This window comes from Brachypodium distachyon, chromosome 3 (assembly GCF_000005505.3).
Source record: "Brachypodium distachyon strain Bd21 chromosome 3, Brachypodium_distachyon_v3.0, whole genome shotgun sequence".
Classification (NCBI taxonomy): Eukaryota; Viridiplantae; Streptophyta; class Magnoliopsida; order Poales; family Poaceae; genus Brachypodium; species Brachypodium distachyon.
Window position 1 is genome coordinate 7,242,080 of NC_016133.3, and position 24,903 is coordinate 7,266,982.

General features: G+C 44.9%; 2 protein-coding genes and 1 long non-coding RNA gene across 4 annotated transcripts; 1 reads left to right on the plus strand and 2 right to left on the minus strand.

Moving 5' to 3' along the window:
- Positions 1-850: 850 nt before the first annotated feature.
- LOC100830117 lies at positions 851-5,491 on the plus strand. Its single transcript, XM_024461347.1, has 6 exons — positions 851-1,150; positions 1,260-1,451; positions 1,540-2,100; positions 3,972-4,232; positions 4,316-4,513; positions 4,627-5,491. Exons 1-6 carry the CDS (start codon positions 941-943, stop codon positions 5,188-5,190), a joined length of 1,986 nt encoding a protein of 661 aa, XP_024317115.1. The 5' UTR covers positions 851-940; the 3' UTR covers positions 5,191-5,491.
- Positions 5,492-12,494: 7,003 nt separating this feature from the next.
- Positions 12,495-16,041, minus strand: LOC100830740 (calmodulin-binding receptor kinase CaMRLK). Its single transcript, XM_003571110.4, has 2 exons — positions 14,534-16,041; positions 12,495-13,529 (listed from the first exon to the last, which is right to left on the minus strand). Exons 1-2 carry the CDS (start codon positions 15,834-15,836, stop codon positions 12,895-12,897), a joined length of 1,938 nt encoding a protein of 645 aa, XP_003571158.2. The 5' UTR covers positions 15,837-16,041; the 3' UTR covers positions 12,495-12,894.
- Positions 16,042-19,722: 3,681 nt separating this feature from the next.
- Positions 19,723-24,277, minus strand: LOC100824303. Of its 2 annotated transcripts, XR_731262.3 has the most exons (4): positions 23,881-24,277; positions 22,319-22,653; positions 20,895-20,951; positions 19,723-20,096 (listed from the first exon to the last, which is right to left on the minus strand). It is a non-coding gene; the product is annotated as an uncharacterized LOC100824303 (long non-coding RNA). The 2 variants fall into 2 exon arrangements; XR_138210.4 differs by having other exon boundaries at positions 22,319-24,265.
- Positions 24,278-24,903: the final 626 nt, after the last annotated feature.

Sequence of the window (24,903 nt, forward strand, 5' to 3'; positions counted from 1 at the left end):
TTTTTCATTATCCATCGAATCTTAAAGCGCAAATCATATCCAACGATTGAAGAATCAACTTATCTATAACTAAAATCAAGCAAACTTAGATATTGCAAACCCATTTGTTAATTGTTGGTGAGTTGGAATTTTAGTACGGTGCTGTTTTTGTCTGTTTGTCGTTTTCTGTATATTTGGAAAGACGAAGTGGCCACCAAACATGGTACGGAGTAACAAAAATCTGTCATGAGACCAAGCTAGTAACAAAAATCTGCCATTTGGCACTTCAAAGGGGTTTACATTGACACTTCCACGTATGGGTGGTTTTGTCATGAGATTCCATGCGTGTGACTGCAGCCATTCATGTATCAAAAGTCAGCCAGCAGATTGACACCCAAATTACACAAGCACGTCAATATTTTTAGCTGTGGAGTGACGATGAAGAACCGGCGGGGAATCTGCTATAGCTAGCTAGACACAAAGCTAGCTAGTGGCAGTACATACGTTTTTAGGACGTCGATCCTCTACTACGTAACCGACAACTACTGTATTCTCTCTAGCGTAGCGCGTCGTATGATGTAGCTCTTCCAGCTCGATTCAAGGGGCATGCATATGCAGGACGCTACGTACCTAGAGCTGCATGCGGCGGCTGGGCAGGCCGCGAAGTTCGCCGGAGCAGAGGCTAGCTTGTACGCGACGACCGACTCTGTACAAGCTTCCACGTGCATTGCAATCGACCTCGAGAGGTAAACTTTGACTTGATTAATTAAGAGTAAGATACATTTACAAGGCCGGCCAGCTATCTTGCATGGATGCGACGCGACAGCACACTATAAGTAGCGGCACGTACGATGCGTAGTCGATCACATCCCGATCGTGCCCATTTCGAAAGCAAGCGCAAAAGCCAAATATACGTACGTACGTACTTCCCTCCAGCTCGATCTCATCTCGCGTATAAGTCATGGAGTCGTTCACAGGCTGGCGTTGCTTCTTCCTTGCGCTTTTCCTCGCCTTCTCTGCCGCCCGCGGGCAGCTCAGCACGACCTTCTACGCCAACACCTGCCCGGGCCTGTCGCAGATCGTGCGCGACAACATGACCACGGCCATCGCCAAGGACCGCCGCATGGGCGCCTCCATCCTCAGGCTCCACTTCCACGACTGCTTCGTCCTGGTACAAAATTATCATCGTTCTTTAATTTATGGAAGTTTTGGCTCTTCGTCCACCTTGTATATGATCGACTGGCGCGGCTGCACATCATATGTTCTTATTTATGTGCTAGGGTTGCGATGCGTCGATCCTTCTGGATGACGTGGGTGGCGTCGTGGGCGAGAAGAGCGCCATCCCGAACGTGAACTCCGTCCGCGGCTACGAGGTGATCGACACGATCAAGGCGAGCGTAGAGAGTTCCTGCCCAGGCGTCGTCTCCTGCGCCGACATCCTCACCCTCGCCGCACGGGACGGAACCTTTCTGGTACGTGTACAGTATATACATGCACGTACAGAATATCGTCGTGTACATATCAGGGGGCCAAGATTAACAGGAGAGTACATGCATGAAGCTGGGCGGGCCAAGCTGGGACGTGGCGCTGGGCCGGCGCGACGCGACGACGCCGGCGAGCCCGAACGTGGCGCTCCAGAACCTCCCGCCCTTCTTCGCCAGCGTCGGCGAGCTCATCACGGCGTTCGGCAACAAGGGCCTGACCCCGCGCGACATGACGGCGCTCTCCGGCGCGCACACCGTGGGATCCGCGCAGTGCATGAACTTCCGCGACCACATCTGGAAGGAAACAAACATCGACGTGTCGTTCGCAAACCTGCGCAGGAGCACCTGCCCCGCCACGGCGCCCAACGGCGACGGCAACCTGGCGCCCTTCGACGTGCAGACGGAGCTCGTCTTCGACAACGGATACTACAAGAACCTGGCAGTCAGGAAAGGCCTGCTCCACTCCGACCAGGAGCTCTACAACGGCGGCGGCCCGCAGTCGCAGGCCGCGCTGGTGAACCAGTACAGCAACAACAACAAGCTCTTCTTTGATGACTTCGTCGTGGCCATGAAGAAGATGGGGAGCATCGGCACGCTCACCGGGAACGCCGGACAGATCAGGCGCAACTGTAGGCTTGTCAACCCCTGATTGATTGATCGATCGATTGATTGTTTCAGGACGGACTGCCGTCAACTATATATACGCACTTACGTAAAATTCGATACTACATGTAAATCGTTTGTTGGAGCGCAGGTGGAAAACATATGTGTTGTTTCACCTCTGCAATAAGCTGTACTCTACTACCGTATACTCATGTCATGTCTGATCCCGGCCCCTTCTGATATTAATTTTAACTACTTGTGCTCGTAGTGGTCCCTGTTAAGTACGTACGTGTCAGCTGCATCAGTGTTCGCATGAACTCGATTAGTAGGTGCAGGAAATACATCTAGTGCTGGTTTGGCGTTGGAAACGGTAGGCTCCAGATGGGTTATATTATTTTGCTAGGCCACATGGGCTTAGCTCTTTTTTCCTGGTCTGTTTTGGTGTGCGGAGTTAGTGAGTTACACACCTAGACACCTAGGGCGTCGGCCAAGGAGCCCACGCCCACCTAGATTAAATTGGGCCGGCCCAAATTAAGAATAGTGTTTTGTTTTACTTTTTCGTTTTTTCGGATTTTTTTTTCTTTCGTGTTCTCAGTCAGATAGCCAACCGAAACGAAACGGACCGGACCTGTAAGAACCGGAGGGTCAGGAGAGAAACCTGATGTCAAATTACTGCGAGTAGCTGACATAATGACATGCGGGCTCACCAGTCAAATTCCCGCTTCGCCCGCGTGATTGCCATATTATGGGGTTTTCGCAACAGATTAGTTCAAAGGTTCGGGTTAAGCAGGCAGAAGACCAAGAGTTATGGTTTTGCGATATAAAACATCCAAACATGGGTTCTAGCTTTTATTCAATTTTTAATTCTAATTTTATTTTTATTCTTTTGAGAAAGAAATACATGAACTATTTTTATGTATATAAATATTTTTCCCGAATATGTGATAAAACTTTATTAAATCTTTTGAATATATATTCTAAAATTTAAAAAATCATGAACGTTCCTTAACATTTTTTAATAGTACTCATGGAACATATTTCTAAAAAATAGCACCATCATCTATTATCTCCAATCAAATGAAAGTTGTTGTATTATCATCTAGTAGTAGTAGTATCTAACTGAAAAGAATGTCGTCGACTTAAAAATAAAATTAATTCCAGGCAACTCGAAAATATGAATTCTGTATTTTCTCTGGGTCTCACCGGCATCGATCAATGACGGGGGAATCACGTCGTGACAAAGTGAGGGCGGTGTATCCAGACAGCATGAATGTTCGCTAGAATATCGTACTTTTGCGTAATATACGAGTTGCATGCATGCATGCCATTGACCTTGAGCTGTACTCCTAATCTCCTATAATTAGGAGTAATAATCAAAGCTACTCAACATTCCCATGGCCTGAAAGGCTGAAACTTCCAAGGTTAGTTGACCGCAAGTCGCGCGAGCTATATACGTAGGACTGTAGGAGTATTTTCATATCGCAATGCCACCTCTGCCGAGGCTACGCGTATAGTCACTACTGGCCATTGGCCACCGGCAAGCACAAGCACATTGATGATACAGCTGCAATGCGACCTCTGCCGAGGCCACACGTATGTCGTCCCGCGTTGAAAAGTTGGGGCATGCCCTGCGTTTATTTAACTATGTCCGTGACGGCAACTGCTCGTAGTTGCACCAAACGACGGGTGCAGGAATCAAGGACGAATGATCACACTAAAAATTTATCTTATCGTGACACACTTGTCAAGATACTCCACATGGCCATGGGGGGAGCTTGGAATTAGCAACTCCTTTCGCTTGCATGCATGCATGCGCAAAAGGACGCTATAAATACGGCATCATGCATGCATAACACTTCATCAGTTGTTCCTGCCGGCCCCAGGAAAGCCCAGCTTGCTAGCTAGCAAAGCAAAGGCGATCGAGAGAGCTTAATTAACTCACTGTGCAAGGTCGCTATGGCTTGGTCCACTACGACCTGGCATTGCCTTGTTGCTCTTTCCCTCCTCTCCTCCGCCGCCTACGGGCAGCTCAACACCAAGTTCTATGACTACAGCTGCCCGCACCTTGAGTTCATCGTGCGCCTCAGCATGTTCAAGGCCATCCTCACCGAGCGCCGGATGGGCGCATCCCTCCTCAGGCTCCACTTCCACGACTGCTTTGTTCAGGTACTCATATTCCGGACAGCACAAGGTTACTTACATTCGATCGTCATCAATTTACGATTGAGACATATAAAAAATTGTTTAAGGGATGTGACGGATCCATTCTTCTGGACGACGTGCCCGGGAAGAACTTCACCGGCGAGAAGACCGCGTTTCCGAACGTGAACTCCGTCCGCGGTTTCGAGGTCATCGACGACATCAAGAGGAACGTGGAGTACTTCTGCCCCGGCGTCGTTTCCTGCGCCGACATCCTCGCCCTGGCCGCACGGGAGGGCACCGTTCTGGTACGTACATATATACCATACGTGCGTGTGCATGCATGCTTGACTCCGACATTGTGCCGATCTATATAACTTGAAATGCACACGCCTGATCTGGACATTGTGATATCGAACAGCTGGGCGGGCCAAGCTGGGCCGTGCCTCTGGGCCGGCGGGACTCGACAACGGCGAGCCTGGACGCAGCGAACAACGACCTCCCGCCGCCGACGCTAAACCTCAGCGCGCTCATCCAGTCGTTCGCCAACAAGAGCCTGAGCGCGCGGGACCTGACGGCGCTCTCCGGCGCGCACACCATCGGCTTCTCGCAGTGCCTCAACTTCCGCGACCACGTCTACAACGACACCAACATCGACCCGGCGTTCGCGACTCTTCGCAGGGGCAACTGCCCCGCCGCGGCGCCCAACGGCGACACCAACCTGGCGCCCTTCGACGTGCAGACGCAGCTCCGCTTCGACAACGCCTACTACGGCAACCTGCTCGCCAAGCGCGGCCTGATCCACTCCGACCAGGAGCTCTTCAACGGCGCCTCCCAGGACGCGCTCGTGCAGCAGTACAGCGCCAACCAGGCGCTCTTCTTCGCCGACTTCGCGGCGGCCATGATCAAGATGGGGAACCTTAGCCCGCTCACCGGGAACGCCGGCCAGATCAGGCGCAACTGTAGGGCCGTCAACAGCAGCTGATCGTCGACTCTCCTAATTTCAAACTTCGTTCTGCCAAGATTTTATAAGTTCTGTACGTCGTTTGTCGTCAAACACCTCAAGTATTTTATTTTATTTTCCCCGGGCACCTCTGCGGGTTTTCTTTTTACTTTCTATTTTGGTCAAATTAATTAAGTCCCACCTCTGCCGCAAGCACTTTGCACGTGTCAGTGCCTTTACTGTTATTATAACCACTTGCTGTTATATTCTGGGACGCAAGCCATTTGCATGTTCTTTGCTTGTGTATCTACCACAGATCTACGACTTATGTTTCCTGATCTCACTCTCCATGGTTGTCTATCTATATCTCTATAAATAACTAGCACAATAACCGTGGATTGCTACGGATTAAAAAAAAGCATGTTTGAAAAAATGTTGTACTATTATTTTCGATTTCATATAATTCGTTTTTGTTTTCACCTTACAGATTTGTGCCAAATCAACAGACAATGGAAAAAAAATCAAGTGACTGACGACTTCGTCTAATGGTGACGGACCACCGCCACTAATTGAATGTTTTATAGAAGTAAAAACAAGTGAGGTTGATTGAAGGCGCCACAATAATTCTTAAAGAAGAAAAACTTCCTACAAATTTACCACGCTAATTAGGAAAAGGAAAAAATCATGTGCATGAATCGTAGGGTCCTTCATAAAGGGGAGTACGTCTCGGCTACAAACCACACTGTATAGACTAGTTTACATCAACTCAAGAATAAAATGTTTAAATCTAAGTTGAAAAATCAAAGGCGTTTAAATAGTATCTAGATATCATTTTACCCTTATTTTTCATTATCCTCTTCAAATCTTAAAGCACAAATCATATCCAACGGCTGAGCAATCAACTTATCTCTAACTAAAAATCAGACAACTCAGATATAGTAAAACCGTAATTTCGTGGCAATGCATCTCCAACCTGAGCAACAAATAACAACTCATGTCTAAGCAATTCAATGAAAAATCATTTTGCGGTGGGAAGGAGAAATAAGAGACATAATTTTAGTACTCTGATTGACCGCATGACCCGGTCACACGAAAGTGATATCTCAAATAGTTTGTATCGCACTATTACATGAGATTCTTTCTCAAGAGTTGCACTCAGGCGTAGGGGATCTTTCAGATTGTTCTTTGACATAAGCTTACTCGTCAAATCATCCAAATCAGATGTTCCAAGTGGCACATGTTCGAGCATTGTGTATGGTCGAAAGTGTGGGTACAAAGATCGGACGAGTTCGACTAGACACGTACTCTCTCCGTTTGTAAATATAGGATATCCTAGGTTTTCCTAAGTCAAACTTTTAATTTATTACCAAATTTATAGAAAAATCTACCAACATTTATAACTTAAAAAAGTTTTACATGTCACGATATATATATTTTCATACTATAGATATTGTAGATGATGGTGTATTTTTCTATAAAATTAGTCAAATTTGGAAAAGTACCCCATTCGTTCATAAATATTAGATGTTTTAAGTTTGTGGTAAGTCAAATTTCAAAATTTTACCAAGTTTGACCTAAAACAAAGTTGTGACCTTTTATATTCAGAGGTGCATTTATCTATAAATTTGGTTTTATTTGTGAACGGAGGTAGGTAGTATAAGTCCAAAAAAGGTTTATAACATAAGTGTTGCCCAGCATTGGGCCTGCTGTAAATCAGTATTTTTGATAGAAATATGCAGGAATTGGGCCTACTGTAAATCAGTATTTTTGATAGAAATGCTGCCACGTGCGTAGTTGACCTGATATAGATCCGTTGGATTTCGTACAGAAATGCTACCAACTTCGCAGCATGTTGTAGATCTAGCAAAGTCCCCTCAATCATCTTGGGTAAAAGGCAAGCACCACCAAGCCCGGCGAGTACAAGAACGGGTCTAAGCTATTATGTGGGACTAAATCCGTATATATCCGATAGAATAGTAAACCGCATGGGCCTCAGCCCACATCCGACGAGCTATAGGTGGGCCAGATTTCTCGTTTCGCCACCAAGATCGGCACCCTCCTCGCATTTGAGAGGCTATGCAACCTACCGGCGACGGCAGCCGGTGGCGTTCCTCCTCCCCCGATGGAAACATCGAGCGCCAGTGATATTCTTGTCTCAAATTTTACCTAAAACAGATGTATCTATTCCTAAAAAGCATCTAGATAACACTATGAGTTAATATAGATATCGAATTCAATATTTTTCTAGGTTTGGAAAATATATTTTAATAAAAAAAAAATTCCGGGTCTTATTTAGCATGCATTTTTGTCTGGTACATCTTATGATATATTGCCCTGTGATATTTCTGTTAAATATTAGTTTTCCTCATATTATATGTCAATTTTGGCAGACATGTCTTCTTTGAAGTTTTTGCTTTGGCTGCCTGGAACATTTGGAAAATTCGCAACAATCTAATCTTCAAGGAAGAAGCCGCCTCTTTGCAAACCTGGAGGACTAAGACTAGAGCTGATCTTACTTTTTTAGGCTTTAGGGTGCCTCAAAACCTGCCCACTGAATTATTTGTTTTGATAAACTCTCTTTAATTTCAGCAGGGACATGCCCCGGCTGGTAACTATAAGTTTTTAATATACCACAGTAGGAACCTCTCCTATTGTTTCCCAGTCAAAAAAAAATCGAATGATCGTAATACAAATATCTACAACATAGAATATATGAAAATTACTATGATTTGTAAATAGTTCTCCGGTGGAGTGAGTAGACGATGAACAACTCAAATATTTATAAAGACTAAATATATTAAATTTTACTTCCAAATATATCTTCATCCTTACCGACCTAAAAATATCAAGTAGCTATTTGGCATATAACAACGCCCTTCTCCATACTTCGAGAGATATGCTATCTTATCAGCAAAAAATACACAATCTGAAACATGATATGTCAAAATCAGAACTCGCTAAAAGAAAAATACAACACCTGGACATGATTATCATATCTCCTGTTATTAAGTAAAATGATTTCTATATCAACTTTCATTAAGCAAGAAATATGAGTAAAGGAACGACATTTAAGACATCAGTGAGCAATCGTACATGGACATCAATAGTACATAGCCAAAATAACTAAGAGTGTAGGAAGTTGTGTCTCCCGGAGAGCTAGTCTTTCGAGGCCAAATCGTTGTCGATTGCGCTAAGGCACGTTGGAATGCACATGCACCGCCTTAAACGGGTGTCGTCGTCGAAGTGGACGACAATTGACCTGTCGTCGCTACCTCCTACGACATCTTTCTCCGACCCCTTCCAAATGCGTAGGTTGACAAGTCATCGTCATCGCTGCCTCTAATAATCCAAAGTTATATTAGTTGAAAGTTTGCAGATTTATTTTATACGGGGACGCAGATACAAATTCTAAGGGCTCAAAAAATGTACATCTAACAACAATTTAATAATTTGTCTTAGAATTAATCCGCATAGCCAACAATTTGATGCAATGGTTACGACATCTAACTCGAGTTTGTCCTTCTTTCGTACTTGTATTCTTAAACAGTATCACCAATCCTAGTTTAAGATGTTATTCTTGCATTTTATAAGTTTGTAAACTGAACTGTTAATTTGCTATGAATATATGTACACGTGTATCTGAGCTCATTTACTCCTTGGCACCGCTCACCCTCGCTAGTGGATCCTCTTCCTTCTCACGCAAGCGCCACCACCCATCCCGCTGCCGAGGAGTAGAGAGTCATTTGGGTACTAGGATTATAAATAAATCGGGTTTGCTATTTTCAAGACGACTGAGAAACATACTAACCCGGCACACAGCACGGGCATCCCAGGCAGTCTGGCACCACGCCGATGGTCGCTCGATGCGCTTGATCGATTGACTCACGCGGCTCGTCATCTGTCTCTGCCCGATTCCCAAATTTCCAGGTAACAAAGAAATCGTGCCCCAACCCTGAGCTCCCAAACTCCCTAGCCAGCTATTAAATTACTGCTATTAGAAAATAGTTAAATTACAGTTATTAGTAAACACATCATTACTGGCCTATACTGGGCACTGCTACGTGAAGGATAATGATGAGAAGTTACCGTCGTAATATCGCCTGATTGATGGTACGGGTCGTGGATGGAAAATTGAACCAGGAGATCTTTTTCTCTGACTAATCCAATCAACGTCAAACTTCTGAGTAATTCTCTACTCTAATCCTCCTTAGGCCCTGTTCGGTGCTCCCCATCCTTGGGGGGATTGGAGAGGATTGGCAGGGATTTGAACTAACAGCCCGTTCGGTAACCAAGAATTCATTTCATTTGGTAGGAAGGAAATGAAATCTAATTTTTAATAAGATTTCATTTGGTTGAATTTGAATTCCGGGTTCAAAAATCATGTTTGTCTACCACATGAAATTTGTAGAGTGAGAGACAACTCTAGAGAAATGATGGCTTTTAGAGAGAAATTGGGGTTAGTTATAGTGTAATTTCATGAAATTTGAGATCGGATTCCTATGGCCAATTCCGTGCCATCCAAACAAGTTGGTTTCTGGAATTCAAAATGAATTTCAGAATTCTATGCCTAAATTATGGGTGCCAAACGAGCTGTAAAATCCCAACAATCCCTGCCAATCCCCATATGTAAATCACTAACCGAACAAGCCCTTATTGGAAAGACTAATGTTGATCACAAAGTTACAACAATATAGAGCTGAGTACCAGGAAGAGGAAATTGCATGCATGATCCATAAACTTGGCAGTGGCGTTCACTTTCATCCATAAACTTGCTGATTTGAAAAACGTCCCCTTAAACTTGGCATGTGGGTTCACTTATAGTCCAAATTGATGAATTCGGGCTAAATTAGGCTACTCTATCATCTTACATGGCTGGGGGGGTCTTCTTTGCAAATTTGCGACCGTTGTTTTTCTTTCATTGAACCCCAGGTATTTTTTGACCTATAACCCCGCGGTCCAGGCATCGCTACAAAGAGGTGGCATGTTTGATTTATTAAAAAAAAAACCTCACTCGTTGCGTGTTAGACCGTTGGGCCTTTGTCCTCCTCAGTTACACTGCCTCGTCCGAGGGAGACGAAGCGACGGAACAGAAGGGCCAGACTGCCGGAGGCGATTGTCAACAATCTCCGACGGCACAACCGGCGGCACCCACATAGATGGAATCGCGTAGATGACGACGACTTGAACGGCGGCTCCATCGACGTCCACACGAATGACGTCGATGGCTTCTGCGGCAACTACTGGAACATCGACACGGCCGGCGCTTGCTTCAGGAGAGCAGTGGGAAGATTTGGGAATTTCTGAGGCTAGGGTTAGGGATTTAAGCTGCGGGTTAGAACCCATATTTTTCCAAGGGGGCCAACGCAAGATTCCAGAAGCCGCAATTTTGCAAAAAGAACCCCCCGAGCCACGTCAGATGTCAGCGTGGACCCAACTTGTCAACTTTAAGGAGCCGTTTTTTAAATCCGCGAGTTTATGGTTGAAAGTGAACATGGCTGTCAAGTTTAAGGATCTCCAATGCAATTTTCTCTACAAGAAAGGGGCGGGAGTGATTTGATAATAAGACGAGGAATGGTTGCAAAAACAAGTCGGTATATATGCACTTGGACACTTGGATGCTGTCATTACCAAAGACAGGAACAGATAGCTAGGATCTAATCAAATGTTTCCAAAAGGTATGACCACTGTACCAGTCAATAGATCAGTATGGGATCGATCTGGTGGGCACTGGGATTCCTGAGGAAGAAGGGCACAAGGAGCAAAACGACGGATTCGGCCGGCACCCGTCCCGTCGCAGCGGGACTGGACACTTGGATAGGGCAGGGTCGGTCCAACAGAGGAGCATCCTCTCGCTGTCCTGTCCTAGCGAACGGTGACTTGTGCACGGTCAAATGGTACGTGGTTGACGCGGCGCAGGCAGGGCGCTCTCTAGTCTCCGGAACAGCACAAGGTACATGTGGCTAAGAGAGTGACAGGAGTGGCAGGTCCTGATTGCATGATTGGAGATTGTGTGTGTGAACTGGTCAGGTGATCCAAATCTGCTCCTACAGCAGTAGTATTTCAGTTCAAGTTGACATCTCCGATAAAAGATACTAAGTAGGTACTAGTTCTGCATGACGGAGAGATGAAAAGAAAATGTTAGTACTAGTTACTTGCAGAAGAAACAGTTTGTTCACGGGTACCAAGAATGAAAAGAGAATGACACGTGAGTTCATTAGAAAAAAGAAGAGAATAAACAACCGAAAGATGAGAGAGATGAAAATTAGTAACAGCTTGCCATGGAAGATGCCCATTAAATTAACATATGTTGACCCCTTTTTCCCAGGACTCGTCCCGGAGTCTGATTTTGTTAACGAGCAAAGTGCAACACATAGACGCATATACACACTCGTAAGCACACACACTCACTCGCGCCACATGTATTGAAGATTAATCGTTCAGCTCGAAGATTGACAAAACCATCACGGTATCACGGTAGCCTTGGTTCGACAAGTACATCTCTTTCTACTGAACGAATAATGCAACTTAATCAAACACACAAGGTTTCAAACATAAGGTCATTTGATCCGTGTTGTGCTAATTTCTCTCTTGTTCTTAACCAGACGACTTACAAACTTAATTGTTAATGTTTCCTACGTTACACACTTCAGACCATTATAACCGTTAAAAGAACTTGAGAGTATTACAAAGTTGTTTGCAAATAGAAATGTCGGTCAAATTGCATAAATGGCAACCGAATAAGTAATCCTTTTGGATGTAGACACTAGACACTGAAGCTGGGAATTCCGAATTGGAATTGAGTTTTATGAATTGGACTAGGTGTCCATAGCATTGAGAAGTGGAATTGGACAATCAATTCCTTGGTATTGTCCTTAAACTAAAACAACTCCCTCCCAATTAATTGCAAGCCACCTCTTCAAATTGGGTGAAATTGAACTAATTAATTCAGCGACCGACGGCCACCGCAGCCAGCAGTGGCGGCAACTAATCCGTTGAATTTTAGCAAAACTATTTCGGTGAATTCCAACAGACTCCGGAGATAACTCCAGTAGTGTGTTTCGATATTTTGATCTAGCCTGTGTGTGTATGTAATTTTTTTACTAGACTTTCATTTTTTTTTAAGTTTGGAAGAAATCAACATAACAAACGCTACAATTCTAGAAGGTGTAATTACAGAGCAAACTCTCGCATTGGTAGCTTGTCTTTCTCCATTCAGGAAACAAGATCCCCATGCACACTTCGCTATAACGTGGCAATAATAGCTTTGACTCTTGTGTGCTAACTTACGTGGCGTGTCAACTTGAGCAAACAGAAATGAAGAACAAAAAGAAACGAAGCCCCTCACATTAACTTAAGCTCCCCTAAATAAATAAAAAATTAAGCTTCGATATCCATTTGAAACAAAACAAGTTGTTGATGGACCTGTGTGTCCTTGGACTTATCCATATCGGTCAGCCTAGCCTTAGCTCTGGATGTTATCCGGAGCACACGCTCTTTTGCAATCGAAACGGACTCTCATCACGTGCATGCGTGGCGGCTCGTGATTAAGCACACCACTGCTACTTCCACAAATTAAAGTAGTTGCACCAACCAATAAAGTGGGACGAAAACGAGACAGAAACAAGCCAACCCAACGAAAGGAGGCCCTCCCAAAAGAAGCACGGGGGCATATTTTACAGCCCTCGGAAACCACCGCACATATATCCGGCTCCGAATGTTGGTGGATCTGAAAGAATCATGCAGTGGCTAATCTGCGGGCGCTGGCCTGACGTCCTTGAGCACCCCGACGACCTGCTGCATGGTGGGCCTCTTCTCAGGCGAGTGGGCCGTGCAGAGGAGCCCCACCTGCAGGCACTCCTCCGCCTCCCGCTCCGTCCTCCTCGTCTCCGTCTCCGTTTCTTCCCTCAGCCTGGCATCCACGATATTCGCCCCTTTCTTGTTCCGTATAACGCCACGAGCCCAGCTTACGGTCGCTTCGTCCCATTTCGCCTGCCCCGTCACGAGCTCAAACACCAGAACCCCGAACCCGTACACGTCGCCCTCTGGCGTCTCGTTGCTGCCAGGGTGCACGAAGTCGGAGATCCGAGGCTCCAGGTCGTCGCCGAGAAGGATGTTGGTGGGCACCAGATGGCCGTGCACGATTGGCCGGCCTGATGATCCCTGGTGCAGGAATGCCAGCCCTCGCGCGATCCCTAGTATCAGCTGGTACCGGGTAGGCCAGTCGCCTATGGGTTTGTTGGAGGTGTCCTCCGTGGCGTCCCATGTGGGATCGATGATGATGCCTGATTCTTGGATGTCCATGCTGCCGGCTGGTAGCTCGTGGAGCCACCGGTGTAGGTCGCCCTTCTCCGTGTACTCGTATAGCAGAAGCTTCTGTGTCCCTGCAAATGTGATCGTTATGATAATATGTGCAATTTGACCAGCAACTTGAATGGAAAATAATGCGTGTATTTGGCCTACTTCTCTGTTTTGTTTTGTAGCAATACAATTGTTCAATGGAATTCATGGGATCTGGATCCTCTAACTTGAAGAAGAGAAGTCAGAAGGTGACTTTGCTTAGCAAACAAACATTTCCCGCTAAAAAAAAAGAAAAACGAAATCGCAGGCATGCTTGGCCACGGAATCAGCGCCATGTACCACGCCGACGATAACACGCCGCCGCCGGCGGAGCTGCGCGAGTTCCGGCACTCGGTCAGGACCCGTCTATTTAGGCCTTCGCCGCAGCCTCCGCCGCCTACGTGCTCCAGGACCTCGCTCGCGGGCGCTGTGCTCCAACCGCTCTCAGCCGCCGCACTCCATCTCCCGCTGCAAGGAATCACGTCGACAAGGCCACCAGACGATGCAACGACCGACGATGACATGCGAAGGACATTGGATTGGAAGTTGTGGAAATCGATGCTCTGTTCCTCATCTTGCCCAACACAGCAATCAAGCAAACTACACGGTGCTCCTTCTGCACCGAATCCCCAAGCTGTTCTGCCTGCCGGCTGTATGTCGTCGTCACCGACGTAGGCGCCACTTCGTCGTTTTGGTCGACGACGGAGCTCCATCCACTCGTCGCCGGCGGCTCGTTTGTGCCCATGCCTCGCCTTCGTCTCATCCATCGACTCGACCGCACCGGCGTCCACACGTTTGTCGACGACTGCGAATCGCCCACGCCGGCGCCGTCCGCGCCTCCATTCGACAGGCGCACCCATTTCCTTTTTCTTATTTCTCTTTTTTTTGGGAAATGTCCGTTCGCTGAAGCAAAGTTACCATGTGACTTCACTTCTTCAAGTTAGAGGATCCGGATCCTCGAATTGGCGTAGTATTTTGGTTTGAATAGGAATGTTGGAAGAATACAAAATTACAATCGGTACTGCCATAGAGCAATTAGTAAGCTGACCTGCAATGCAATAACCAAGGAGCGGGAGAATGTTGGGGTGCCTGAGCCGCGCAAGCTCCCGGAACGCGGCGGCCGTAGCTGCAGCGTCGTCGTCCTCCCCGATTCCGGCCACGGGTCCCTCCACGACGCGCACGACGACGTGCAGGTCCCCAGGGAGCACGGCACGGTACGCGGCGCCGCTGCGGCCCCCGGCATCGGCGAGCTGCGACTCGCGCCCGAACCCGGAAGTGGCCGCGGCCAGGTCGGCAAGCGTCAGCTCCATCAGCGGCCTCTCGAGCACGACCACCGGCGCCGTGGCCGCCACCTTCACCGCCCCCACTGCCACCTCGTCCTCGTCCCACGTGGCCGCCGCCGCCTTCCCGTCCTTATCCTTCTTCTTGCCCCTCTTCTTACCACGCTTCAAGTTCAAGCCACACGCGACGCACCCTGCCAGGAACGCCACCGTGGCCACGGCCACCACCACCACGACGATAAGAACCACACGCCTGTGCTTCTTTCGTCCTTTGGTCGCCGGCGCCGGCTCCAAGTCCTCGACAACTAACAACGCGTTGCCGGCTTGGAGAAAGGCGGAGGGGCCGAACTTCCGGACGATGCGGGCGTCGACCATGCCAGAGAAGTTGTTGTGGGAGATATTCAAGAACTCGACACCGTCAAGCCTTGGAAAATCATCGGGAAACCTCCCGGCCATCGAGTTCCGGGACAAGTCGAGCCGCCGAACCTGTGCTCCTAGCCGCGGCAAGCCCTCGGGCACCTTGCCGATGACGTTCCCGGACAAGTCGAGGCTTTCCAGGCCATGGAGCAAGCCCACGCCCTCGACGGAGGTGAAGCGGTTGCCGGACACATCCAGCGACCGCAGACGCGTGCTCGGCTCGAACCGGAGCGCCCCGCCGAGCCGGTTGCCGGAGAGGTCGACGGCGCGCAGCGAAGGTGCTCGCCAGAATGCGCCGCGGAGTTCTCCCTCGAGGGAGTTGCCGGAGAGGTTGAGGGTGAGGAGGCTGGATAGGTTGGCGAGCTCGTCCCACCGCGGGACCCCGGTGAGGTTGCTCGAAGGGAACCGGAGCCTCCGGACCGGGCGGCACGCGGAACGGCCGTGGCGCGGCAGGCGGAAGTTGATGACGTCTAGGAACGCCTTGCGAACGATGTCAGCGTCCGGGAGCAGAGTGCAATTCGAGGTGCGGTTGTACGACGCCGACGCCGCCGTCGTTGCCGTGGACGTGGCGGCGATTATTATTGCGGGGAGGAACAGGAGGGGGAGGAGGGAGCGTGCGTAGTGGCGGGGCCGGCGCGGCATCGGGGATGTCATTGGCAGCGTACGCGGTTGTTTTCTTGCCTTCTCCCTGGGGTTTATAGGAGGAGTGAAATAGAAGGGGGTCGATGGTACACAGTCGGGAAGGAAGGCGTAGGTTAGTTAGTGATTGGCTTGGACCTAATCACAAGGCTTTGTGGTGAGGATGGAGATCTAACGGTTACAAGTTGTTCGAACACGTCTCACTCCACATGAAAGGTCGTTTCTTACTTTCTTACATTAAGATTTTACGAAAGAAGAAACAAGAAGGACGCCCCATCCCGCTTGATTCCTTCGAGTTGGAAGAAGGAGCAGGTGAGGAAAGAGATGGAACAAAGGGAGAGACCGAGAGAGGGAGGAGGAAGAAGATAGTAGATACAGAAGGGGGGAGGAGAGGTGACCGACTGCCAGATGGTTAATGAGCTTCCGTTTTCGTCCTGCTTCTAAGGCCTTCCACAGTGCGAAAATTTGCCGGTTCATAATTAAAGATGAGGTGGCCATATATGCACCTGTGCGTGGAGGGGAACAAAATAAAACTGTGCACCGATCCTTATACATGAACCGGTGCAAGGTATAAACTGGCATGCAAGTGTGTCAGGTCAAGAGAGAGATAGGTGCTAGTTTAAGAACCGATGCGTAACATTGGAGAATGCTGAGTCGAATCAAACTTTCTTGGGTCCCATGCTTTTTTGTATGAACCGGTGTAACACTGGAGAAGGCCAGTAAGGTCTGATCGGTGCATGGTGTCTTCTCGACTTGATGCCGCCAGATATCGGTGACAGTGGTAAAAGCAGTGTATGATATTCCGATCCATATAGTAGAAGTTTCATTTAGAATCCGTTTGGATCAGAGGGACGAGGATGCAGGAATCCTATGAAATGGTTGAATCTATATATAACTACGGATGAATACTAATAAGATAGTAAATCCATATTACCCCGCTGAATTTGTATCAAAGTTTAGATTACAACCCTTGACTTCCTTTTATTAGTTTATAATACCTCTCTATACTACGAATACATGTTAGAATGCCCGACTCAGTTCTGACTAATTTTGACTCTAGTTTTGACTTTGGTATTAGTTTTTGACTTCGGTATTAGTACGCCGTACCATGTCACATCTCCACGTCAGCTCAACCTCATCCCATCTCAACCCGACCCATTTTCAACTAGCGGGTTGACCCGCACAGTTTGCGCAGCTAGATTTCTGTTATGAAATGATGTTTTTGTAGATTTTTCTAATAGTTTTAATTTGTATATGCAATGATGTACTCCTTAGTTTTTTATTATAAGGTGTATTGTTTATTTATTTTTCCTGTTTTCCGAATTGTAAGGCATGCATTGCTTCTCCGGTACATGCAAGCACAACATCCGTTGCAGTTACCGTGCGGAGTGTGCGCCCGACCTTTGTCGGGGTAGTTGCGTTAATATTCGCGAAAGATGTTATACGCCATATATAAAAAACGGAGACAGTATTGTATTTGGAATAGTTCAATTATTATTTTGGAATATTATGTTTGTTATATTGGAATGTTTATTACTGTTTATATATAGATCTTCTGATGATAAGATCGAATGTTTCGTTTTATTTTTGTTTATATACACATTGTATTACAGAGTAGATAGCCATTACATATTTCAGCGTTAGATTTTTTTTTATTAACATTGTGTCCATACTGAAGAGTTATCTTGTACCTGTAACATGTGTTTTTGTTGCATTTAATTAATATTTTTGCATACAAAAGAATTATATGGAATTCTTTTATTTTGTTCGAGACACATGGTAGAAACGTGGACGCTTCACATTAGAGGCATATTATACAATATGTAGTCATTACATGTTTTACTAAGATATTACGCGGCATACCGGCGTCCAATACGGCCAGCTCGGCTACGGTGACACGTATTTTTCCTGTATCCCTCAACTTTTTTATATTTTTAGAAAATATTCAATTTTCCTATAGACTTGATAGATTAAGTTTTCCTCTTCATTCTTCACCCAGTGTTGCCGTGTCAGTCTTTGCCTCTTTGATTCTCACCGTCATTTGGCAGCTCCTGTTTCTCGGCCTCTCTTCGCTGTCGGTTGATGCCTTTCACTATCGCCGCAACCGCTCGCCTATTGCATTCTATTTTTTTAGTGGGATCGGATACTCTACACATGCGCTTCTAATTATATATGGAGTAGATTGACTGATTGATTGATCTGGACCCTTCGTTAATTTTTGTTTAATCTGAGCCATAGAATTTCTTTTGCTTTAATAATTTGATTTAAACTTTTGTAAAATCTAGACCATATCACTGCTACTTTAATTAAATATTGGATTGGTTTAGATTATGTAATTGTTTTTCCCAATATCTTTCGTTGTCTTAATTACCTCCTAGAAACGTTCGCGCCGAGGCGAACGTATTTAGAATTATTTGCATGGATCTTATCCCATACCGATTGGTTTATATATACAGATTGGTTTTTATTTCGTGTCGAATCAAACAAATTTTGGTGCAACCATAATCCCAGTCTGTGTTTTTCCAATCCTACTAATCAAATAGGCCCTTATAGTAATCTCTTGGTTTTCTTAATCCACTTTTCGACTCTTATAATTTATCTTTTTACCAATATTTTCATCGGACTCATTTTTTCTGCTATCGAACTCATAAATGTTTGTATACAATGGAATTGATATGCATAATTCATTTCGTAAAGCTTTTTTACAATCGAACTCATGCTTAATTCAATTTGTTTTCATATATAAGCAATTGGTTTAGACATATGTAATTGTTTTCTCTGATATCTTTCGTTGTCTTAGTTACCTCCTAAAACGTACTCACTCCGTCCCATATTAAGTGACTTTCTATTACATGTATCTAGACGCTTTTTAGCCATAGATACATCCATATTTGGACAAATTTGAGTCACTTAATATGGAACGGAGGGAGTACACATGATGGTGAACGTGCCCTTTTTACTGTCGGACGTCGTGGGTGAATCGCAAGCTTATCATCGTTTATCCCGGATAGACTAACTTCTTACTGGAATTAATCTTTGTTCTACTCCCTCCGTCCCATATTAAGTCACTCAGATTCGTCTAAATATGAATGTATCTATATACTAAAATATGTCTAAATATATGTAATAGAAAATCACATAATATGGGACGGAGGGAGTATAAGATGCATCTACGTACAGCTAGCTTTTCTCACGTACCTTTTATACTTGCATGCACCACACCGTGTTTCACCTCTCTATTTGAATCGACTTGATATGTTTTGAGACGGCCAGCTTGATTTTGCGTTAGATTAGTCGGAACCTAAATCTGAGTGTCCATCTGCCGGTGAATCTGGATGTGTGTATACGTGAGCAGGAATCAAAGCCTTCTAATAGCTACGCTTGTTGGCATGTAGTCCGGCTTGGTTTCCTAATGGAGTCCGGCAAGCCGATGGACAGGATGTGCGTATGACTCGTGCATGAGCAGGAATTTGATTGTTTCCGTTTTGCATAAACAGGCGGAAGTCTTTTCTGATACAATTTTTTCAATAAATCTAGATTTATTCTCAGCCATGCGATAACTTTGAAACAATTTACATCGTAAAATTTCCACTACTTTAATTAGATATTAGATTCATAAAGAAAAGAACGGTACCAGTGGGTACCCAAACATGGTAACGTCCTGCTTTTCAAAACTAGCAACTTCTGGCCCCTGCTTACAATTCGCCGATTGTACCCTGCCCCGCCGCCACCCCCTTGACCACGCGGTTTTGTCGGGTCAGCTACCATCTACTCCCCGGCATCAGACTTGAGCCACGGATAAAACGTATCTCTTGTTTTTTTTTTTTTTTTGCTAATCTGTTGCATGTATCCATGAGCCTCATCCCAAAATTGAAATCTGGGCAAGGAAAATAATTGAGCATTCCTCAAGAAACAAGTTTTTATCAACAGAAACACATACAAACTTGTAAAAAGGCAACTCTGGACTGTCATGTAAGAGCATGTTACAGGAGATATGAAAAACCTGTCAGTTGTGATCAATCCATGTAAGCAACTTGTCAACTACAGAAGGCATAGAAAAAGAACCAGATCTCAAACATACAAGCAGTACTTGGGAGTACTTAATGCATAGAAAGGTTGCTTAGAAAAGGTGGCACACATGCTGCATCCCTTAAAAAACATTTCCTGTTTTTTTGCTCAAGTATCTCAGTTTCCACCCCCCTCGTTTTGCTTCCTGATCTGACCAGATTGCCCACCTTGTTTGCTGTACATTCCACCCATGCCCGAAAAAAGCTCCTGGTTCAAAAATAAAACAATCATGATTTGCAACTTGTCATAAACTAATGATGAGCATAAAAATGCAGGAAACTGTACAGCAAAATGACTGCTTGTTATTGTTATGATGCAAATGTTGCCTATCAACCTAAATGTTGATGGCACATCGCACGTCCAGCTCACCATCCCGCATAGTGTTCCTCCTCCCTCCCCGCGGGAGGCCCACTCCTGCCTTTAAAATCCCACAGGAGGCCATGCCAAGCAAGTAAAAAGGGTGGTAGGCAAAAGTTGCGCCCGAGGCAAGCAAAATAACGCAAAAATAAAGTAGTCGCCAACCTCTATCTACTATCCCCTTCTAATTACATCTTCTTTCTCGAGCCCCGGCTCGTTTCTGACTTCAGAACACTAGAATGAAGACCTGGGTCAGGCAACAACTAGCCATGCTCACAGAGAAATTTGTGTTATAAAAAGCAGATTAGGACCAAACTAAGTGTTACAAACCCTTTGATGGACAAATAAAAGATGCATATTATGGTGCTCTGATCTGTTAACAACAAAACCAAAAAGGCATTTTCTGGATTGTCCATCCACCCTCCCCCTTTTTACAAGCAAAAGCATTAACGTGTTGTTGGAAGCTACAAAGTACAAATAGTACTACATATTGTGGACTTGCTGGAAACGATTTTAGTACACAAAACACATACTACGACCACATGGTACATTAGGTAAACATTTTGTGCCCCCCGTTGTTTTGTTTCTTGGCAAAAACATCACCTTAAACACATCTGCAGATGCATTAATATGAACATTGTTTCTTACCTTGTAGTCAATCTTCTGATTTTGCTTCATGTTACTCCTATCATCTGTACATATTCCCTGGTAAAAACAAATGTACAAAGAAAGATAGATGTGATTTGCAAAATAGTTGTCATGCATTTGCTAGCAACACCTAATCGCTAATTTTCCTAATCGGCCATGCAAAATAAAGGGAGATTTAATAAATAAAAAATATTGAGTGAAGCAACTGCTGGTCACTAATTTGCCTAATAGGTCATGCAATACCGATCCAGAAAATAGTCCACTCCATCGAAAGGCAACTTATAATCCAGAAAAAAATAGTAGTGAAACAACTCCTAGTTCAATTATCTAAAGCAACTTAAAGTCCAGAAAAATGAAGAGTGAAGCAACTACTAGTCTATAGTTTGCCTAGCCAGTCATGTATTTGCTTTTAAAAAAATAGATCTATTAGCTGTCTAATTAGATGCAATTTACAGGCCCAAAGAAGCACCCTATTTGCTAAAAAAAAGCAGAAACAATGAAAGTGTGGCAAATTTTAATTCAAAATTTGGTTAGCGGATGCAACTTTTACACAAAATAGTATAGGAACAGTAGAAGTGGTAAACCAAAAATTTAGGCAAAAAGGTGACTCTCTAATACAACTTCTAGTCAATTGGACAGGTCAGAGAAGCAATTATATGGGAAAAGCAAAAAAAAGGTGACCTAGCGTAGCAACTTCTAATTTCCAAATTTTAGGCAAAAAATGACTCTCTAATGCAACTTCTAGTCAGACAGGTCAAAGCAACTTATGATTAGGAAAAAGCAAATACATCGGAAAAGGCAACTATGTCAACCGTTATGCAGCTATGTCAAGCAACTATTTATAGCTATTAGGAAAAGCAAATATATCGGAAAAAGGCATATACTATGGGTGTTATGGACACACTGTCATTATTAAAAAGCATCTATATCGACTCCTATGCAGCTATGTCAAGCAACTATTATGCTATTAGGAATAGCAAAAAACATCAGAAAAGGCAAATACTATGGGTGTTGTGGGCGCATGTATATTAGTAAACAAAGAAGCAACTATATCGACTACTATGTATATCTATCAAGCAACTATATGTGGAAAAAGAAATTATATCAGAAAAAAAGCTACTATGGGACAAAAAAAAACTATATTATGGGCACATGTGTTAGAAAAAAGAGAGAAAATCAACTATATTGACTGCTATGCACCTACATCAAGCAACTATATATGCTAGTAGAAAAAGCATCTATATGAGCTTATTTTATTTTTTTGGAAAATTATAGGGCAGTAAGCAACTATGTCAGCTTATCAGCGGAATATATTTAGGCAACTATATTGAGACCATAGGACAAAAAGCAACTATAACACAGGTCACGCATGTATATTGAGGCGCCTATATGGAGACAAAAAAATGAAAAAAGCGGGCAATTACCTCTTGGCCTATGCGTCTAGTACATTTACCATTAGCTAGAGCAATCTCATTGTTCTCCGAGGGAGACTGCACGCAATGAATCCCATGAGGACAATAAAATGCAGAAATGTAGCGATAGTTAACATAGGGCTTAAAAAGCGACTTCGGGGAACAAAAACCACGCCTGCACTATGTAGTCATCCTCTGTAGCAATTTCTCCCACATAATCAAGCGCCTGGGTTTGAACCCAAGAGATTTTTGCCTAGTATGGCGATGACGATGAATAAAATCTCTAGATTTGTCTTCTTCAGACACTCCCCCCGCTGCCTCATCATCGACTAAATTCATAATGTCCGCTGAAACAAAAGATGAGACAAAAACACACAAGGAGAACAACTGTAAGGAGACCGAATCAACCAATTTTTGAGCATCAAATGGAATTACCGTCTAAAGAAAATGTTGAAACAGTACAGTAGCTCCACCCAGAGTTGGCTTTCTAGAAAGCATTACTCAGGAATACATGCGGGACAAATTAAATTCAGAATTGACTCCATACCAAACAGGCACAAATTAGACCAGTCCTTAATGTAACTAGTAAGCATGCACATGCAATGCACGATATCATAATATCTTCCGTCCAATACTCTATGAAGTATAATATCTACAAGCCACATGATGGTCTGAGTGATCTCATCCCCTCCCTCTCTCATCATACTAATATTTTCCGTCCATACTCTATGAAGGATTACTGAAAAAACACCGAGGCGAAAGCAACTTATTAAGGAAACCCAATGAAGTGAAAAAAAAATGCAATTACTAAAAATGAAAAAAATTTAGAGTGAGGCAACTCCTAACAGATCATACATATTGCCCAACTATTTAAGCAGCATTAGGCCTGTACTAAAAATGCAATTAATGAAGAAACAACTAGCACGAAAAGCAACTAATTATTGCAACGTTGCTGCCAGAAGTTGTTGACAGATAATACAAAAACACCCCGCCCCTAGGCGAAAGAAACTTATTAAATCTAGAGTGGAGCAACTCCTAACATACATATTGGGCAACTATCTTAAGAAGTTGCTTGATAATATAAAAACCAGTCGATGCAAATTAATTCTAGATCGAAAGACACTCCTTAACAACTCACAGATATTGGCCAGTATGCACTTGAGCAAAGCAGCAAAATCTAACGAAAAGTTGTGCATACATATGAACGAGGAAATAAGCATACACAAAAAAGTTGCCTGCAAAAATCCACATCCTCATGTGCTTATCGAGACAAACAGATGCATATATTACACATATGCAATTAGGGGTTGTCATTGATTCCCATGAATCAAAGGGCAAAACCTAAAGCTAAAACACATCAGTAGTTGCATTGGGTTAACCCCTACTGCTACCCCACCTAACAACACAGAGAGCTCGCGAACTGGCCCCCATTGCGGGACCAAATCATCACAAATCACGGGCGAAAAATCACATCCCCCCTAACAAATCAACCGACGCGTGCAAACCCCGTCGTCGAGCAAACCCTAGCGCGCTGCAAAATGCGAGGATCAGAAGGTGGAGGGGAGAATGCAAACAGTGAAAATTGCCGAAGCCGGCGTGCTCGTAGCGCCCGCGGAGCTGGTTAACCCGCTGCCGGCGTCGATGCGCGCGCCCCTCGCGTACAGCAGCCGGAACCGGTTCAGGCAGACCCCTCCAGCGCGCCGAGCGACATGCAGCTCGCCGCACGCCGCCGATGGCCCTGAATCCCTCAAACTCGCACGGTAGATGCGCGAAGCCGCGGGGGGAGAATCGACGGTGAGCTGGTCGCGCTCTCCTTCCCCAGACCCACGCCTGTCTTCTCCAACAACCCGCACCGCCGAAACCCCACGCCACCGCAGCAAAAATCGCCGCCGGTCAGAGAGGGAGCAGCAGAGAGGAGAGAACCGGGCGAGGACGGGATGAAATGAGGAGAGAGGAAAAGGGGATTGGGATCTGACTTGTGGGTCCCCCTCGTCAGCGAGCGAACATGGATACAACGCTGCTGTCCTAAATTGATCAGACGGCCCGCGTGCGCCAGTGTGGAACGAGCGGCGGAGAAGCCTGTGCACCCGACGAGCGAAGGATGTGCATAAGCACTTTCAAGCAATTGGTTAAAAAAAATGGATCAGAATTTTAAAAGTGCCTATAAAAATTTGAAAAATCATCATAAATGTTATCCTTACTATTATGGAATTTTTTAATCTCATTTTGACAAATGGTTTGAGAATAAAAGTTGAATCTCAAATTTCAGGCTGAAATTTGAAAGTGTCCAGAAAGTTTTGAGAAAAATTACATAAATATAAAACGGTGGTATCCTTAATATTCTACTCCCTCCGTCAAACAAAGAATGTCTCAATTTTGACTAAATTTGAATGCATCATACACTAAGTCATGTCTAGATACAATCCAAATTTTGACAAACTGGAAACATCTTTCGTTGGACGAAGGGAGTACCAAAATTTTCAGCTCATTTGGATAAACGGTTTGAAAATAAAAAACTTAATAATTTTGAATTTCAAACTTTGGACTGAAATTTGAAAGTGCCCAAAAAATTGAAATACAGAAAATCAAAAATGGTA